This window comes from Heptranchias perlo, chromosome 10, assembly GCF_035084215.1.
Source record: "Heptranchias perlo isolate sHepPer1 chromosome 10, sHepPer1.hap1, whole genome shotgun sequence".
NCBI lineage: Eukaryota > Metazoa > Chordata > Chondrichthyes > Hexanchiformes > Hexanchidae > Heptranchias > Heptranchias perlo.
The window spans coordinates 5,511,020-5,523,514 of NC_090334.1; the positions used below are offsets into that span (position 1 = coordinate 5,511,020).

At 45.0% G+C, this 12,495-nt stretch overlaps 1 protein-coding gene across 3 annotated transcripts in view; it reads left to right on the plus strand.

Annotated features, from left to right (window-relative positions):
• Nucleotides 1-6,174, plus strand: part of exd1 (exonuclease 3'-5' domain containing 1) — a 44,182-nt gene extending 38,008 nt beyond the window's left edge. For all 3 annotated transcript variants that reach the window (XM_067991160.1, XM_067991161.1, XM_067991162.1), the window contains 3 exons: nt 363-506; nt 2,171-2,362; nt 5,080-6,174. In XM_067991160.1, coding sequence (XP_067847261.1) covers nt 363-506; nt 2,171-2,362; nt 5,080-5,397 — 654 coding nt within the window. In that variant the 3' untranslated portion in view covers nt 5,398-6,174. The remainder of the gene's footprint in view (nt 1-362; nt 507-2,170; nt 2,363-5,079) is intronic.
• Nucleotides 6,175-12,495: the final 6,321 nt, after the last annotated feature.

Sequence of the window (12,495 nt, forward strand, 5' to 3'; positions counted from 1 at the left end):
GTCGTAATGCTTCCCTCCCCAGGCTCTGTATGGTAACCAGTCAACTTTGTGGTCTCTGCTTCCTCGGCTCTTGTAAGGGATTCTTCCCCAACCACCACCCCAATAATGAATTGGTATAATGCTGGGATTCAAACGGCTCTTCCTTTCCCTCATCCCTTAATTGACTGTGTGTAGGTCAGGACAGGTTGGGATGTGCAGGGATCACAGCTCCGCGCCCTTGCCCTTTCTTCCCGCCCCCGACCCCACACAATTGGCGTTGTAGGGTTCTGTCTGGTGAATGGCTGTTCAGTGCACCCTACACAGTTACATGAAACAAACCCTTTACTGTACTGTGATATATGGATTCTTTTTATAATCTGCAGGTTGCGGATGTTCTGCAGTTCTCCTCTGAAGCGGGAGGCCTTCTTCCTAGCTGCGTCAGTACGTTGGAAGAGTGCCTAGTCCGTCACCTCTACCTCCCCTCAACAAAAGTCCTGTTCCTGCAGCACAATGCACACGCAGTCAAGGTATTTGGCAACCGCCTGGGTGGAGTGTATAATGCTGTGTCACAGGGTGTCTCTGCATTGTGCAAATATAATCTTTTACATTTCAGTGCCCGGAGGATGGATTGTTAGAATCATAAGAATCTTACAACACAGAAGGAGGCCATTATGCCTGTGCTGGCTCTTTAAAAATTAGTCCCACTCCTTGCTCTTTCCCCATAGCCCTGAGAATTTTTCCTTTTGACGTATATATTCAATTCCATTTTGAAAGTTACTATTGAATCTGCTTCCACCACCCTTTCAGGCAGTGCATTCCAGATCATAACGTGTTGTGTAAAAATATTTCTCCTCATCTCCACTCTGGTTGTTTTGCAAATTATTTTAAATCTGTGTCCTCTGGTTACTGAACCACCTACTAATGGAAAGAGTTTCTCCATATCTAGTCTATCGTAACCCCTCATAATTTAGAACATATCTATTCAACCTCTGCTCCAAGGAGCTTCTCTAGTTCTCTGTTCTCGCAAGAATTGATGTGTGGTTTCTCACTATTTGGTACTGCTGCAGTGTTTGGAAAGGGAATTATATTAGAGACTACTCCTGTCACTTGGCATATTACCCTAATTTTCATGAGTTACTGGTGGTGTTTTGAAACTGCCATTCAACAACATGGGGTGGATGAATTGGTGACCAGATGCTGTTCTTGGTAAATGGTGATGAAAGTAAAACTAAATTAAAAAGTCGGCAAGAGTTGGGTATTTTAAAAGAAAATTATTCTTTCATGTTGCATTTTATACTAAAATTCTGAGTTTTTTTCTCTTCTACCACCATAGTCAGTCCTTATTTAATGGTCCCTGAATAAAACCATGTAGCTATCCTCTTATCAAGGTAGAAAACCCTAAAGGCTCAAGACTAACAGCAGAAAGAGATTCAGAACAATGCAAGTTGGACAACTTCTTTCCCAAACTCTTGAAGCCAAGGTTTGGAGGTGCCTGTGAGCATTCATGGGGCCACTTGAGCAGTACAGGCTAGTGAGAAATAAATTGATGAGATACACTGAGATAGAATCGTAGAATGTTAGCACAGAAGGAGGCCACTCGGCCCATTGTGCCTTTTTTTTTACACATTCACGTCCACACCCACCCACCCACCGAACTGGGGAGTGCGCGTGCACCTCCTCACATGTCCACCGCCTCCTCCAACTGGGGAGTGCACAAGCACCTCCTTACACAGCCCCCTGAGCGCTGGACCAATGCATTGTAGTTAGATGTTCTGACTGACAGACGTTTTGCCCCTCTCTCTCTCTCTCTCTCTCTCTGCCCTCCCTCCCCCCCCCAATCAATGACTGGGGATGGTCCAGATTGGCCACATCTCTATTCTGTGTGGATGGGCTGAGAACATCATTAATATTGGTGCCAGAGGCATTCCTGCTGATTACTGCCCTGTTGCTGAATACTGAGCTGTCATTGGGACAGCACTGTATGGTAAGTGTAGTAAATGGTTTAGTGATATTGGAATATAATTGATAACCACAAGAGGTCGAGGGGAATCTGCAAAAGATTAAATATTCAGGGGGAAGAGGTATATTATTTTACTTTGGGCGCAACTCGAGATTGCATTGAAAAGAAGTTGATGGTTCTCACAGTTCATTTCTCGTTCTTTTTCTCTCATCGTCTGTCTTTGGTGTGCAGGTTAACCCAAAGGTGTGGACCTGCCGTCCACTCCCCCCACGCTTGATGCAGAGTGCAGGATTGAAAGTGAGGTACCTGCTTTCACTTCGCTCTGCTCTGATGGACAAGTTAATGCTGGATTTCACAACTCAGGTGGACAACTACCTGAGCATGTACAGAAATATGCCCAGCATCACCCTGGGGTGCGCTGAGGTAAGAACTGATTGGCAATCAGGAAAATGTTTTTTTTAAAAAAAGAGTCCTTTGGGTATTTTCCTCCTTTCTTTGTCTTCCCACATCTATGCTACTCTGAAATGGGCTACTAGGAGTGCTTGAGCAGCTTGAGTGAGTGGCAAATTGTTAATGCTCCCCACAGGCCTCCACTTGGCATCTCCCCACAGCAGCACACTAGGGCTGCTATCTACACAAGTGGAAATGCACTGTGTTGCGCACTGAATCTGTCACAATAGTTGGACGTTACGTAATTAATATTAATCCGGTCTCCATAATAGGAAGTGCTGGAAATGCACAGCAAGCCAATCAGCATTTGGAAGTGAAAGGAATATTGACTGTTGCAGGTGTGACCCAGTGTTTTGAAGGTCGACCTGCTGTTTATTTCCACCCATTTCTGTCTATTTGAGTTCCAGCATTTGCCATTTTATTTGTATCTTTGTTTTTTCCATCCTGCCAAGCAACCCCCCCCACCCCACCTCCAGTTAAATGCTTGAAGTGGGCTCTTAGTGAGTAATGAGCCTATATTTAATTTGTGGTCACAGTTAAACAGAAATTGTTCATTACCTGTGTGTACACATGCTCTCAACAACCTGCCAAACTGGTTAGGGTGTCTATCACCAGCATATTTACTATGTTTTCTTCCCAGTCAGCACTGATGTAATGGGAGGTGAAATGCTGGTTAGTGAGCAGTATTCAAAAACAGAGTTAATGTTTCACGTCAATGACCCTTCGTTCTGTTCTGACGAAAGATCATCGACCTGAAATGTTAACTCTGTTTCTTCCTCCATAGATGCTGTCTGACTTGCTGAGTATTTCCAGCATTTTCTGTTTTTATTTCCGATAAATTGGTTTTGTTTAAAATTGGGGTATCAGTCATTTTGTCTTCCTGGTACTCATCAAGCTTTTTCTCAAAAAATTTTGAATGAACTTCTCATCCACCTTGACAGTGCAGCTGTACTTCAGTATTGCACTGAAGAAAAAATAAGGAAATGGAACTTTTTTTAGTGGGGGGGGGGGGGGGCTTGTAAGAGCGAGGGCTTGTTTACATGAGTGGTCTTTAGGACTGAGAAAAAGTTTAATATCTGCATAATACCTAAAAACATCTGTTATTATCCTTTTTTGGTACATACCCATTCTGGAAACTTGAAACAAAAAGGGAAAATGCTGGACACACTCAGCCTGGCACAGCATCTGTGGAGAGAAGTGACAAGTTAACATTTCAGAGGTTCTGATGAAGAGTTATGCCTGAAACTTTAACTTGTCACTTCTCTCCACAGGTGCTGTGCCAGACTTCCTGAGTGTGTCCAGCATTTTCTGTTTTCAGCATCTGCAATATTTTGATTTTTATCGTTCTGGAAACCTGTCTGTTTTTTCCCCTTCAACTGCATTGCTAAACTCTCCAGTCAGAGCTTTTCTGTCCAACCTACTTAATGAATATCAGAAAACTAAGCTGTGCTGTTAAAAGCAAATCTGATTAATGCAGAGTTGATGTATTTAAATTTTCCTTTTACTGACTATAACCATCAGATGGAGCCCACCATTAGGAGTCGTGTATTATTGTAGCTAGTAAACACCCAGGATGGCACGAGGCTGGAAAAGTTAACAAAAAACAAACGCAGTGAATATTTCCCTTCTGATTGGAATGAGGCACCCACAGCTCAAGTATGAGTGGCAGGGTCCAAAGTCAGTTTGGGTTTTCACTTCAAAGCGAGTGAAATGTCTGAATTATACAACCTGGTCTTGGCAGATCCAGGACTTGAGATAAATAGGGCACAAGCATTAATTACCTCTTCCCAGTCAAATCTGTATCAAGATTGTGACTTGAAATAGTCACAAAGTAACGCAATGTTTCGAGCCTGGGCTGATAAGATGAAAGCTTCCTCTCTGCAGGATGTAATGGTCTCCTGGGAAATGAGCTTGGGCAGTTGGGGATGGGGATGGGCACAGATCACAGCATAAACTTCCCACTAAATTGTCAAAATCCCGTACGGAGGCTGCAAATACAAATGCTGTGGGAATTGGCAAACATCCCACTCTCGTACAATGGGGCGGGGAGTGACAACCTATCTCCAGCCTTTCTGGGAATGCTCAGTGGTAACGAAACTCAAAATGTCTATAAAGATGAGGTCCAAATGAAAGGATGTGGGATTGGACAGAACTATAGTTTAGCACACGTTGTACAGTATAGCCTAGGTTTTTCTGATCTCTGTTTAAATGTTAATTATTTTATAATGTCTTATTTTCAAAAAACACAACTTCATGCCCTTTTACAAATGTCACCATACAAGTCACTTCACAGGCTCCTGAAATCCATGCTTGCAAGGCGTGCCAAATCAATTGAAAAGTAACTGTGTGATGATTGAGGAGTGAGGGACGTGTCTGGCCATGAGGTGACACGTTGTGGTGATCTACAGTTCTGCTGCTGATTGCCCAGAGTGCCTCGTGAATACCCCTGTTTTGGGCTGTCACTTCTGTCCTCACCTGTTCCTTTTATTTACAACTGAGTGGCTCGTTAGGCCACTTCAGAGCACGTTGTGATTCCTCCACATCGTGTGAAACTGGAGTCACGTGTAGGCCTGACTGGTTAGGGGTAGCAGATTTCCTCCCCCCCCCCCCCCCCCCCATTCCGATTTCAGAGTTTGTGTCCTTGCCCATGTGGATTGTTCACATTTATGTGCGGTTTTTTCTCTCACCAGAATTACTCTCTCGAGCTTCCTTACGAGTTGAAGGAGTTAACTATTATTCAGAGACTGAGAAGAGGGGATGCTCTGAAAAACTATAGGACGGATGAGAATGGGCTTCTGGTGAGACCACACCCTCATTTTGAGAAAAAGCCTAAGGCGGAAGGAAGGGTGATAAACATAGATGATATTCCAGAGCTTGAAGCTACTGAGGCCTCAAGTGAAGATGTATTGGAAATGCAAAACGAAGAGATTCCGTTGCTTGAACCGAGCCCTGATTGTGGTGAAGACCTTTGTCCTCCCCTGGAGAAGGTCAGCCTTTCAGCATTCTAACTCTGAGGGAAAGCACTGCTGCCAATGCCCAACTTTGCAGAGATCTCAACCTTGGCTGATCCTAGAGATGTTTCAGCTGAATGATCATCTTGTGGAGATGATCAATCATTTTTCAACTCCTTGTTGCTGTCCCAAAGAACTGGTGTTGGTTCTGCCTGACTCTCAAGATCGTCAGGCAAAACCCAAGACCTGCTCTGGACGTTACGTCTTTCAAATTAATTTCTGTCCCACTTTTCAAAAATGCCCTTTAAGTCACGAGAATCTTTGAGAAGCTTCTGTGGGCTGCGTTGTGGCCTGAGCTGCCTTCAACTTAATGGCTTCCAGTAGCTGAGTGGTTTGGTGCTCCAATGCGCTGTACGTGGAATGGTGGGCCATGCTGTGGGGAGGGAGATGCAGAGTGGAGGTCAGGTGCATCATTCATGGTGAGGGGAAAGAAAGAACAAGCCATCCTCTGCCACTATCCGATGTATCAGCTGGGGCTGAGGTTTGAAGCCCCTAGTTTGTTGCCTCAGTAAGACAACAATGTGAAGAAAAAATAACTTGAGTGTTTAGTTTGGAGAAAATACAAGAATAAAATAGTAGCAATACCTATCCAGTAAATGACTGTGCACTAATGAGACGTCTGGCTTCATTCTATTGTCTCATACACTTCCAGAATATTGGTTTTTTAAGGCTGCTCTCAGGTTTCTTCATTATGCTGGGGTTTTTTTATTCAGAGCTATGAAGCTGTATCAGAGTCCTGTCTTTTTCCTAAATAAATAATTTCTTCATATCAAAGTGTTCATTCTTAAGAGTTATTGAGGAAATGATGCTTACTAACTTCTTGGGGAAGGTTCTGCCGTCCCCAGGCTCCAGAGTGTTCGAGAACCATTGATAGTTTCAGAATACATGAGATTAGTTCACGGGAATCCAAATAAGCAAGCTGTGTCCAACATATCTCTGCATACAGTCTTCTCAAAAACCATGGGTATACCTTTCCTCCTGCAGACAATTGTGGAGTACAGTTAGGTTTGTGAGATTGGATGAAAGACCGACAGTCACGAGACCCCATAGTGTTGGTGACTGCTCCCTATAACGGTTTCTTTGGCACCACTCCATTTGGGGGCAAAGGAATGGGAAAGAGAGGGGGGAAAATACAAGGCGAGGATTACATTTTTTTTTATTGATCATTGAATATTGGGGGAAATTATGATCTGGCAATCCATCTTTTGCTTTCCATTTCTATGAACGAGACTGTTCCTGGCACACAGCCTGACATAGCCATACTCACAGAATCATACCTTTCAGCCAATGTCCCAGACTCTTCCATCACCATCCCTGGGTATGTCCTGTCCCAGGGATCGTGGGACAGGACATACCCAGGGATGGGCAGGACAGACCCACCAGAGGTGGCGGTACAGTGATATACAGTCAGGAGGGAGTGGCCCTGGGAGTCCTCAACATTGACTCTGGACCCCATGAAATCTCATGGCATCAGGTCAAACATGGGCAAGGAAACCTCCTGCTGATTACCACCTACCGTCCTCCCTCAGCTGATGAATCAGTCCTCCTCCATGTTGAACACCACTTGGAGGAAGCACTGAGGGTATCAAGGGCACAGAATCTACTCTGGGTGGGGGACTTCAATGTCCATCACCAAGAGTGGCTCAGTAGCACCACTACTGACCGAGCTGGCTGAGTCCTGAAAGACATAGCTGCGAGACTGGGCCTGCAGCAAGTGGTGAGCAAACCAACACAAGGGGAAAAACCTACTTGACCTCGTCCTCACCAATCTACCTGACCCAGATGCATCTGTTCATGACCGTATTGGTAGGAGTGACCACTGCACAGTCCTTGTGGAGACAAAATCCTCTCTTCACACTGAGGACACCATCCGACATGTGTGGCATAGCCACTGTGCTAAATGGGATAGATTAAGAACAGATCTAGCAGCTCAAAACTGGGCATCCATGCGGTCCACTCTGCTCCAGACCTCATTACAGCCTTAGTCCAAACATGGACAAAAGAGCTGAATTCCAGAGGTGAGGTGAGAGTGACTGCCATTGATATCAAGGCAGCATTTGACCGAGTGTGGCACCAAGGAGCCCTAGTAAAATTGAGGTCAATGGGAATCGGGGAGAATTCTCCAGTGGCTGGAGTCATACCTAGCACAAAGGAAGGTGGTAGTCATTGTTGAATGCCAATCATCTCAGCCCCAGGACGTTGCTGCAGGGGTTCATCAGGGCAGTGTCCGAGGCCCCACCATCTTCAGCTGCTTCATCAATGACCTTCCCTCCATCATAAGGTCAGAAATGGGGATGTTCGCTGCTGATTGGAGATTGGACAGTGTTCAGTTCCATTCGTAAACCCTCAGATAATGAAGCAGTCCGTGCCCGCATGCAGCAAGACCTGGACAACATCTGGGCTTGGGCTGATAAGTGGCAAGTAACATTCGTGCTAGATAAGTGCCAAGCAATGACCATCTCCAACAAGAGAGTGTCTAACCACCTCCCCTTGACGTTCAACGGCATTACCATCGCCAAATCCCCCACCATCAACATCCTGGGGGTCACCATTGACCAGAAATTTAACTGGACCAGCCACATCAATACTGTGGCTACAAGAGCAGGTCGGAGGCTGGGTATTCTGCGGCGAGTGACTCCCCAAAGCCTTTCCACCATTTACAAGGCACAAGTCAGGAGTGTGATGGGATACTCTCCACTTGCCTGGATGAGTGCAGCTCCAACAACACTCAAGAAGCTCGACACCATCCAGGACAAAGCAGCCCGCTTGATTGGCACCCCATCCACCACCCTAAACATTCACTCCCTTCACCACCGGCGCACCGTGGCTGCAGTGTGCACCATCCACAGGATGCACTGCAGCAACTCGCCAAGGCTTCTTCGACAGCACCTCCCAAACCCGTGACCTCTACCACCTAGAAGGACAAGAGCAGCAGGCACATGGGAACAACACCATCTGCATGTTCCCCTCCAAGTCACACACCATCCCGACTTGGAAATATATCGCCGTTCCTTCATCGTCGCTGGGTCAAAATCCTGGAACTCCCTTCCTAACAGCACTGTGGGAGAACCTTCACCACACGGACTGCAGTGGTTCATGAAGGCGGCTCACCACCACCTTCTCAAGGGCAATTAGGGATGGGCAATAAATGCTGGCCATGCCAGCGACACCCACATCCCATGAACAAATTGTTTATGGAGTTGGGAAGGGCAACGTCTGTGCAATATCGTGTCACGCAGACTTGATCCACATTGCACTAAACAAGTTCACATTTAAAACTACCCAGTGCCAATTCAGATTAAAGCAGCATTGGTGGTTTGTAGCACCTTGTCACATTTTACTCCGTTAAATGCAAGTTGTTTGTTGTACGGGGGAAGGGGTGGTTGCTGTTCTGCGGTTGTGGTTTTGTGCACGAGGAACAGGGTCACTGTTGGGATGGGGTGTCGAGATGTGTGTAGGGAAAAGATAGCACGTGGCAGTTATACTCAGTTTGCAAAATTTATAGTATGTACGTTTGGGAGGGGAAGAGGTGAAGTGATTTAAACTCCATTCCTGAATCAGTGTTAATTCACCAGGCCAGTGTTAACTCTGGGGAAGAGTCCTTTGTATGGAAAAGGCTGTGCTGGATTCCACTACCTTCTGACGCAGGATCGTGGAGTTATATCTGAAAAATGTGTGGAATATAGCCTTCATTCTTCGAATGAGTAATTACTCTCCGATGCAGTGGAGCTCCACCAATCTGTACAATGCCTGACAGCTAAGGTTTTTCATCAGTAACGCTCACAACAGATAGAAACCTACATATAGCTTGATATAAGACATGGACTATATGTAAATCAGTCAAAGCACACCATAAAAGAGTGACCGGGATGTAATGCTGCACCACCATCAGATTCTTCCTGTGTTGGACGCTTGACGCTGGACAATTCAACAATAATGCATTTTGCATTGTGCCAAATGGCTCAGTGGAAAATGCCCCACCCAGTATGCCATATAGTCCAGGAAGGTCCCAGGTTTGATTCTTGCTCTATGCTCAGGTTAGCTGATCTCAACTCGAACAGTTCAGTTGGTCTCAGCATCCCTCGGCTACCATTGTTTCTTTAAAAAAATGGGCTTTATGGCGGCTCTGCTAAGGGAGTATCGGGAGCTAGGCGCTAAATTAAAAAGCAGGACCTCGAGGGGAGTAAGCCACGTGCTGATTGGCGTAGGGATAAACTGATTAGGAAAGTAAATTTGTAGCTGAAAGACTGGTGTGGGGAGGATGGGTTCCCTTTCATGGAACACTGGCACCAGTACTGGGACAGGAAGGAGGTCTGCAGACAACAACCATCAGAGACTTGCATCCTTTGCTGTTCCTATAGTGTTTCCACTGCCCGATCGCCCTTGCCAAAATCCCTTCTTTCTGCTGCAGGAATTGCGTCTTTTATCACTATTGCTACTCCCCCTCCTTTCCCAATTCCCCTGTCCTTTCTAACGATCCGATAGCCTGTAATATTTAGCTCCCAATCATGCTCAGGTTGTACCCAGATCTTTATCCTTCAACATTCATTAAAAAACACTTTATTTGGTAATTATTTAATTGCTGTTTATGGAACCTTGCTAGGCACAAATTGGCTGCTGCGTTTCCTACATTACAACAGTGACTACACTTCAAAAGTATTTCATTGGCTGTAAAGCGCTTTGGGACGTCTTGAGGTCGTGAAAGGGGCTGTATAAATGTAAGTCTTTCAGATGAATAATTACTCCTTAAAAATAAAATAGGTAGTTCTTTCTTGCCACTCCTGCTCCTCACTGGTGGGTTGCTTTTTTGGTGGGTGGATGGGAACAATGATCCAGTCATAGATTTTTGGGGCTTTTACTATGAAACAGAAGGATGCTGACTCACCTGCACACAATTTAAAGTGGTGGGGACCATGCAAATACATGGTCTAGAATTCACTGTATCCTAATCAGCAAATCTGCATGTTAGGGACACTCCCAGCATTCATCCACTCCAGGGGCCTCGCTTTTCATCATATTTATCAATGAGTTGGATGAATGAATAGAGAGTTGTATATACAAGTTTGCAGATGGCACTAAGTTCGGAGGCACAGTGCGTTGGGAGCAGGAAGTTATAAAAGGCCATCGACAGACTAAGTGAGTGGGCAAAACTATGGAAGATGGAGTTCAATATGGGGGAAGTGTGAGGTCATCCACTTTGGATCAGAGAAGAACAAATTGGAATATTTTCTTAATGGTGAGAGACTGGGCAATGTGGATGAGCAAAGGGATTTGGGTGTCCATGTACACAAATCACCGAAAGCTGGTGGACAGGTACAAAAAATAATCGAAGACTAGTGGAATGTTGCTCTTTTTCTCAAAAGAGATGGAATACAAAAGTGAGGAAATAATGCTTCACTTGTACAGAGCTCTGGTTAGACCCCATCTGGAGCACTGCGTTCAGTTTTTGGGCATCACGTCTCAGGAAGGATAGATTGGCCTTGGAGGGGGTGCAGTGTAGATTCACCAGAATTATACCAGGGCTTAAAGAGTTAAATTATGGGGACAGATTGCATAAACTTGTCTCATATTCCCTTCAGTTTGGAGGGGTGATTTCATTGAGGTCTTTAAAATGATGAAGGGATTCCATAGGTAGATACAGAGAAACGAGTTCATCTGGTGGAGGAGTTCATAACAAGGGGGCACAACCTTAAAATTAGAACAAAGCCATTTAGGAGTGAAATCAGGAAGCACTTTTTCATGCAAAGGATAGTGGAAATCTGGAACTGTTTCCCTCAAAAGGCTGTGGATGCTGGGGGTCAATTGAAATTTTCAAGACTGAGATCGATAGATTTTTGTTGGGTAAGGATATCAAGGGATATGGGTCACAGGCGGGTAAATGGAGTTGAGGTACAGAGCATCCATGATCTGATTGAATGGCAGAACAGGCTCAAGGGGCTGAATGGTCTACTTCTGTTCCTATGCTGATGGCAGTCGGTCAAAATGTTAAATCTTGTTCCCTCCTCTTCCCCCCCCCGCCCCACCCCCAATCCATATGCCGCCTTGATGCTGGCATGTTTACTGTGTTTCACAAAGTTTTCATAGATAAATCATTCTGTGAAAAACAGCCTCAAAAGAGTATCCGCTGAAAACTCTTCACATAGCAGTACAGTGTAGTGAAAACCTGCAACATTAGCTGCTTGCTATTAAGTGGGGGCTCTTGATCCACCCACACACTGCATTCTTATTCTCAGCCGTTCAGGCCCAGAGAGATGCTGAATGGGGGAAATGGCACATGACCACAATAAGGAAGGGCAAATGATTTTACCTGGGCATTCTCGTGCTCTACAGATTTCTGAGTGATATTAGTACAAAAGCCCAGGACAAGATTCCCCCACTGTCCATCTCAACTAAGCAACCTGAGCCTTGGAAGTTAATTCATTACCGTTGGGTTAATTTTTACATTTGAGTTTTGTTGTCTGATGCTCTCGTTCCATCCTGCCTTCTTGGATCCCCCGCTGTCCACAAGGTCTCTGCAACTTCCTACTCTTGTGATACTGCCAGAGAAAATTGGCTCCTGTGGCAAATGTACTAACTGATTGAGCTAAAACTTTGGGAAAGTGAGTGTTTCCATGTTTTTTGAATAATGACACTTGTATTTTGAGTCCCACCAGACACAATCATCGCACCAATTCAGTCATTGCACAGATCAGTCCTTTTAAATCATTGAGTAATCCAGATGAAGGACACCAAGAAGATAAGATGGAATAGTTTTTTTTTAAAAAGCGACACTGAACTTGTGTTGTAAAAGTTTGTGGAAGAAGGAAAACTGAACAAGATAACGAGTTCGACAAGTTTTGATGCCTCAGGAAGGACTGAGTTAGAAGAGATGATGAGACGGGCCTTGATTTGAGTGCAATGAGGATGCAGAGAAAAAGCAGAGGATTTATAAAGTTTAAGATGAACAAGAAAAGAAAGCTCAGAGCAGCACTGAGCATAATCTCACCTAAATAAAGATGGGAGAGGTTCCACCTCCGACAGTGAGATTGGAGGTGAGAGAGGATCACCCATCACAGAACCTTTTCTTCAGCCCACCCCTGGAACAGTATTCGGGTC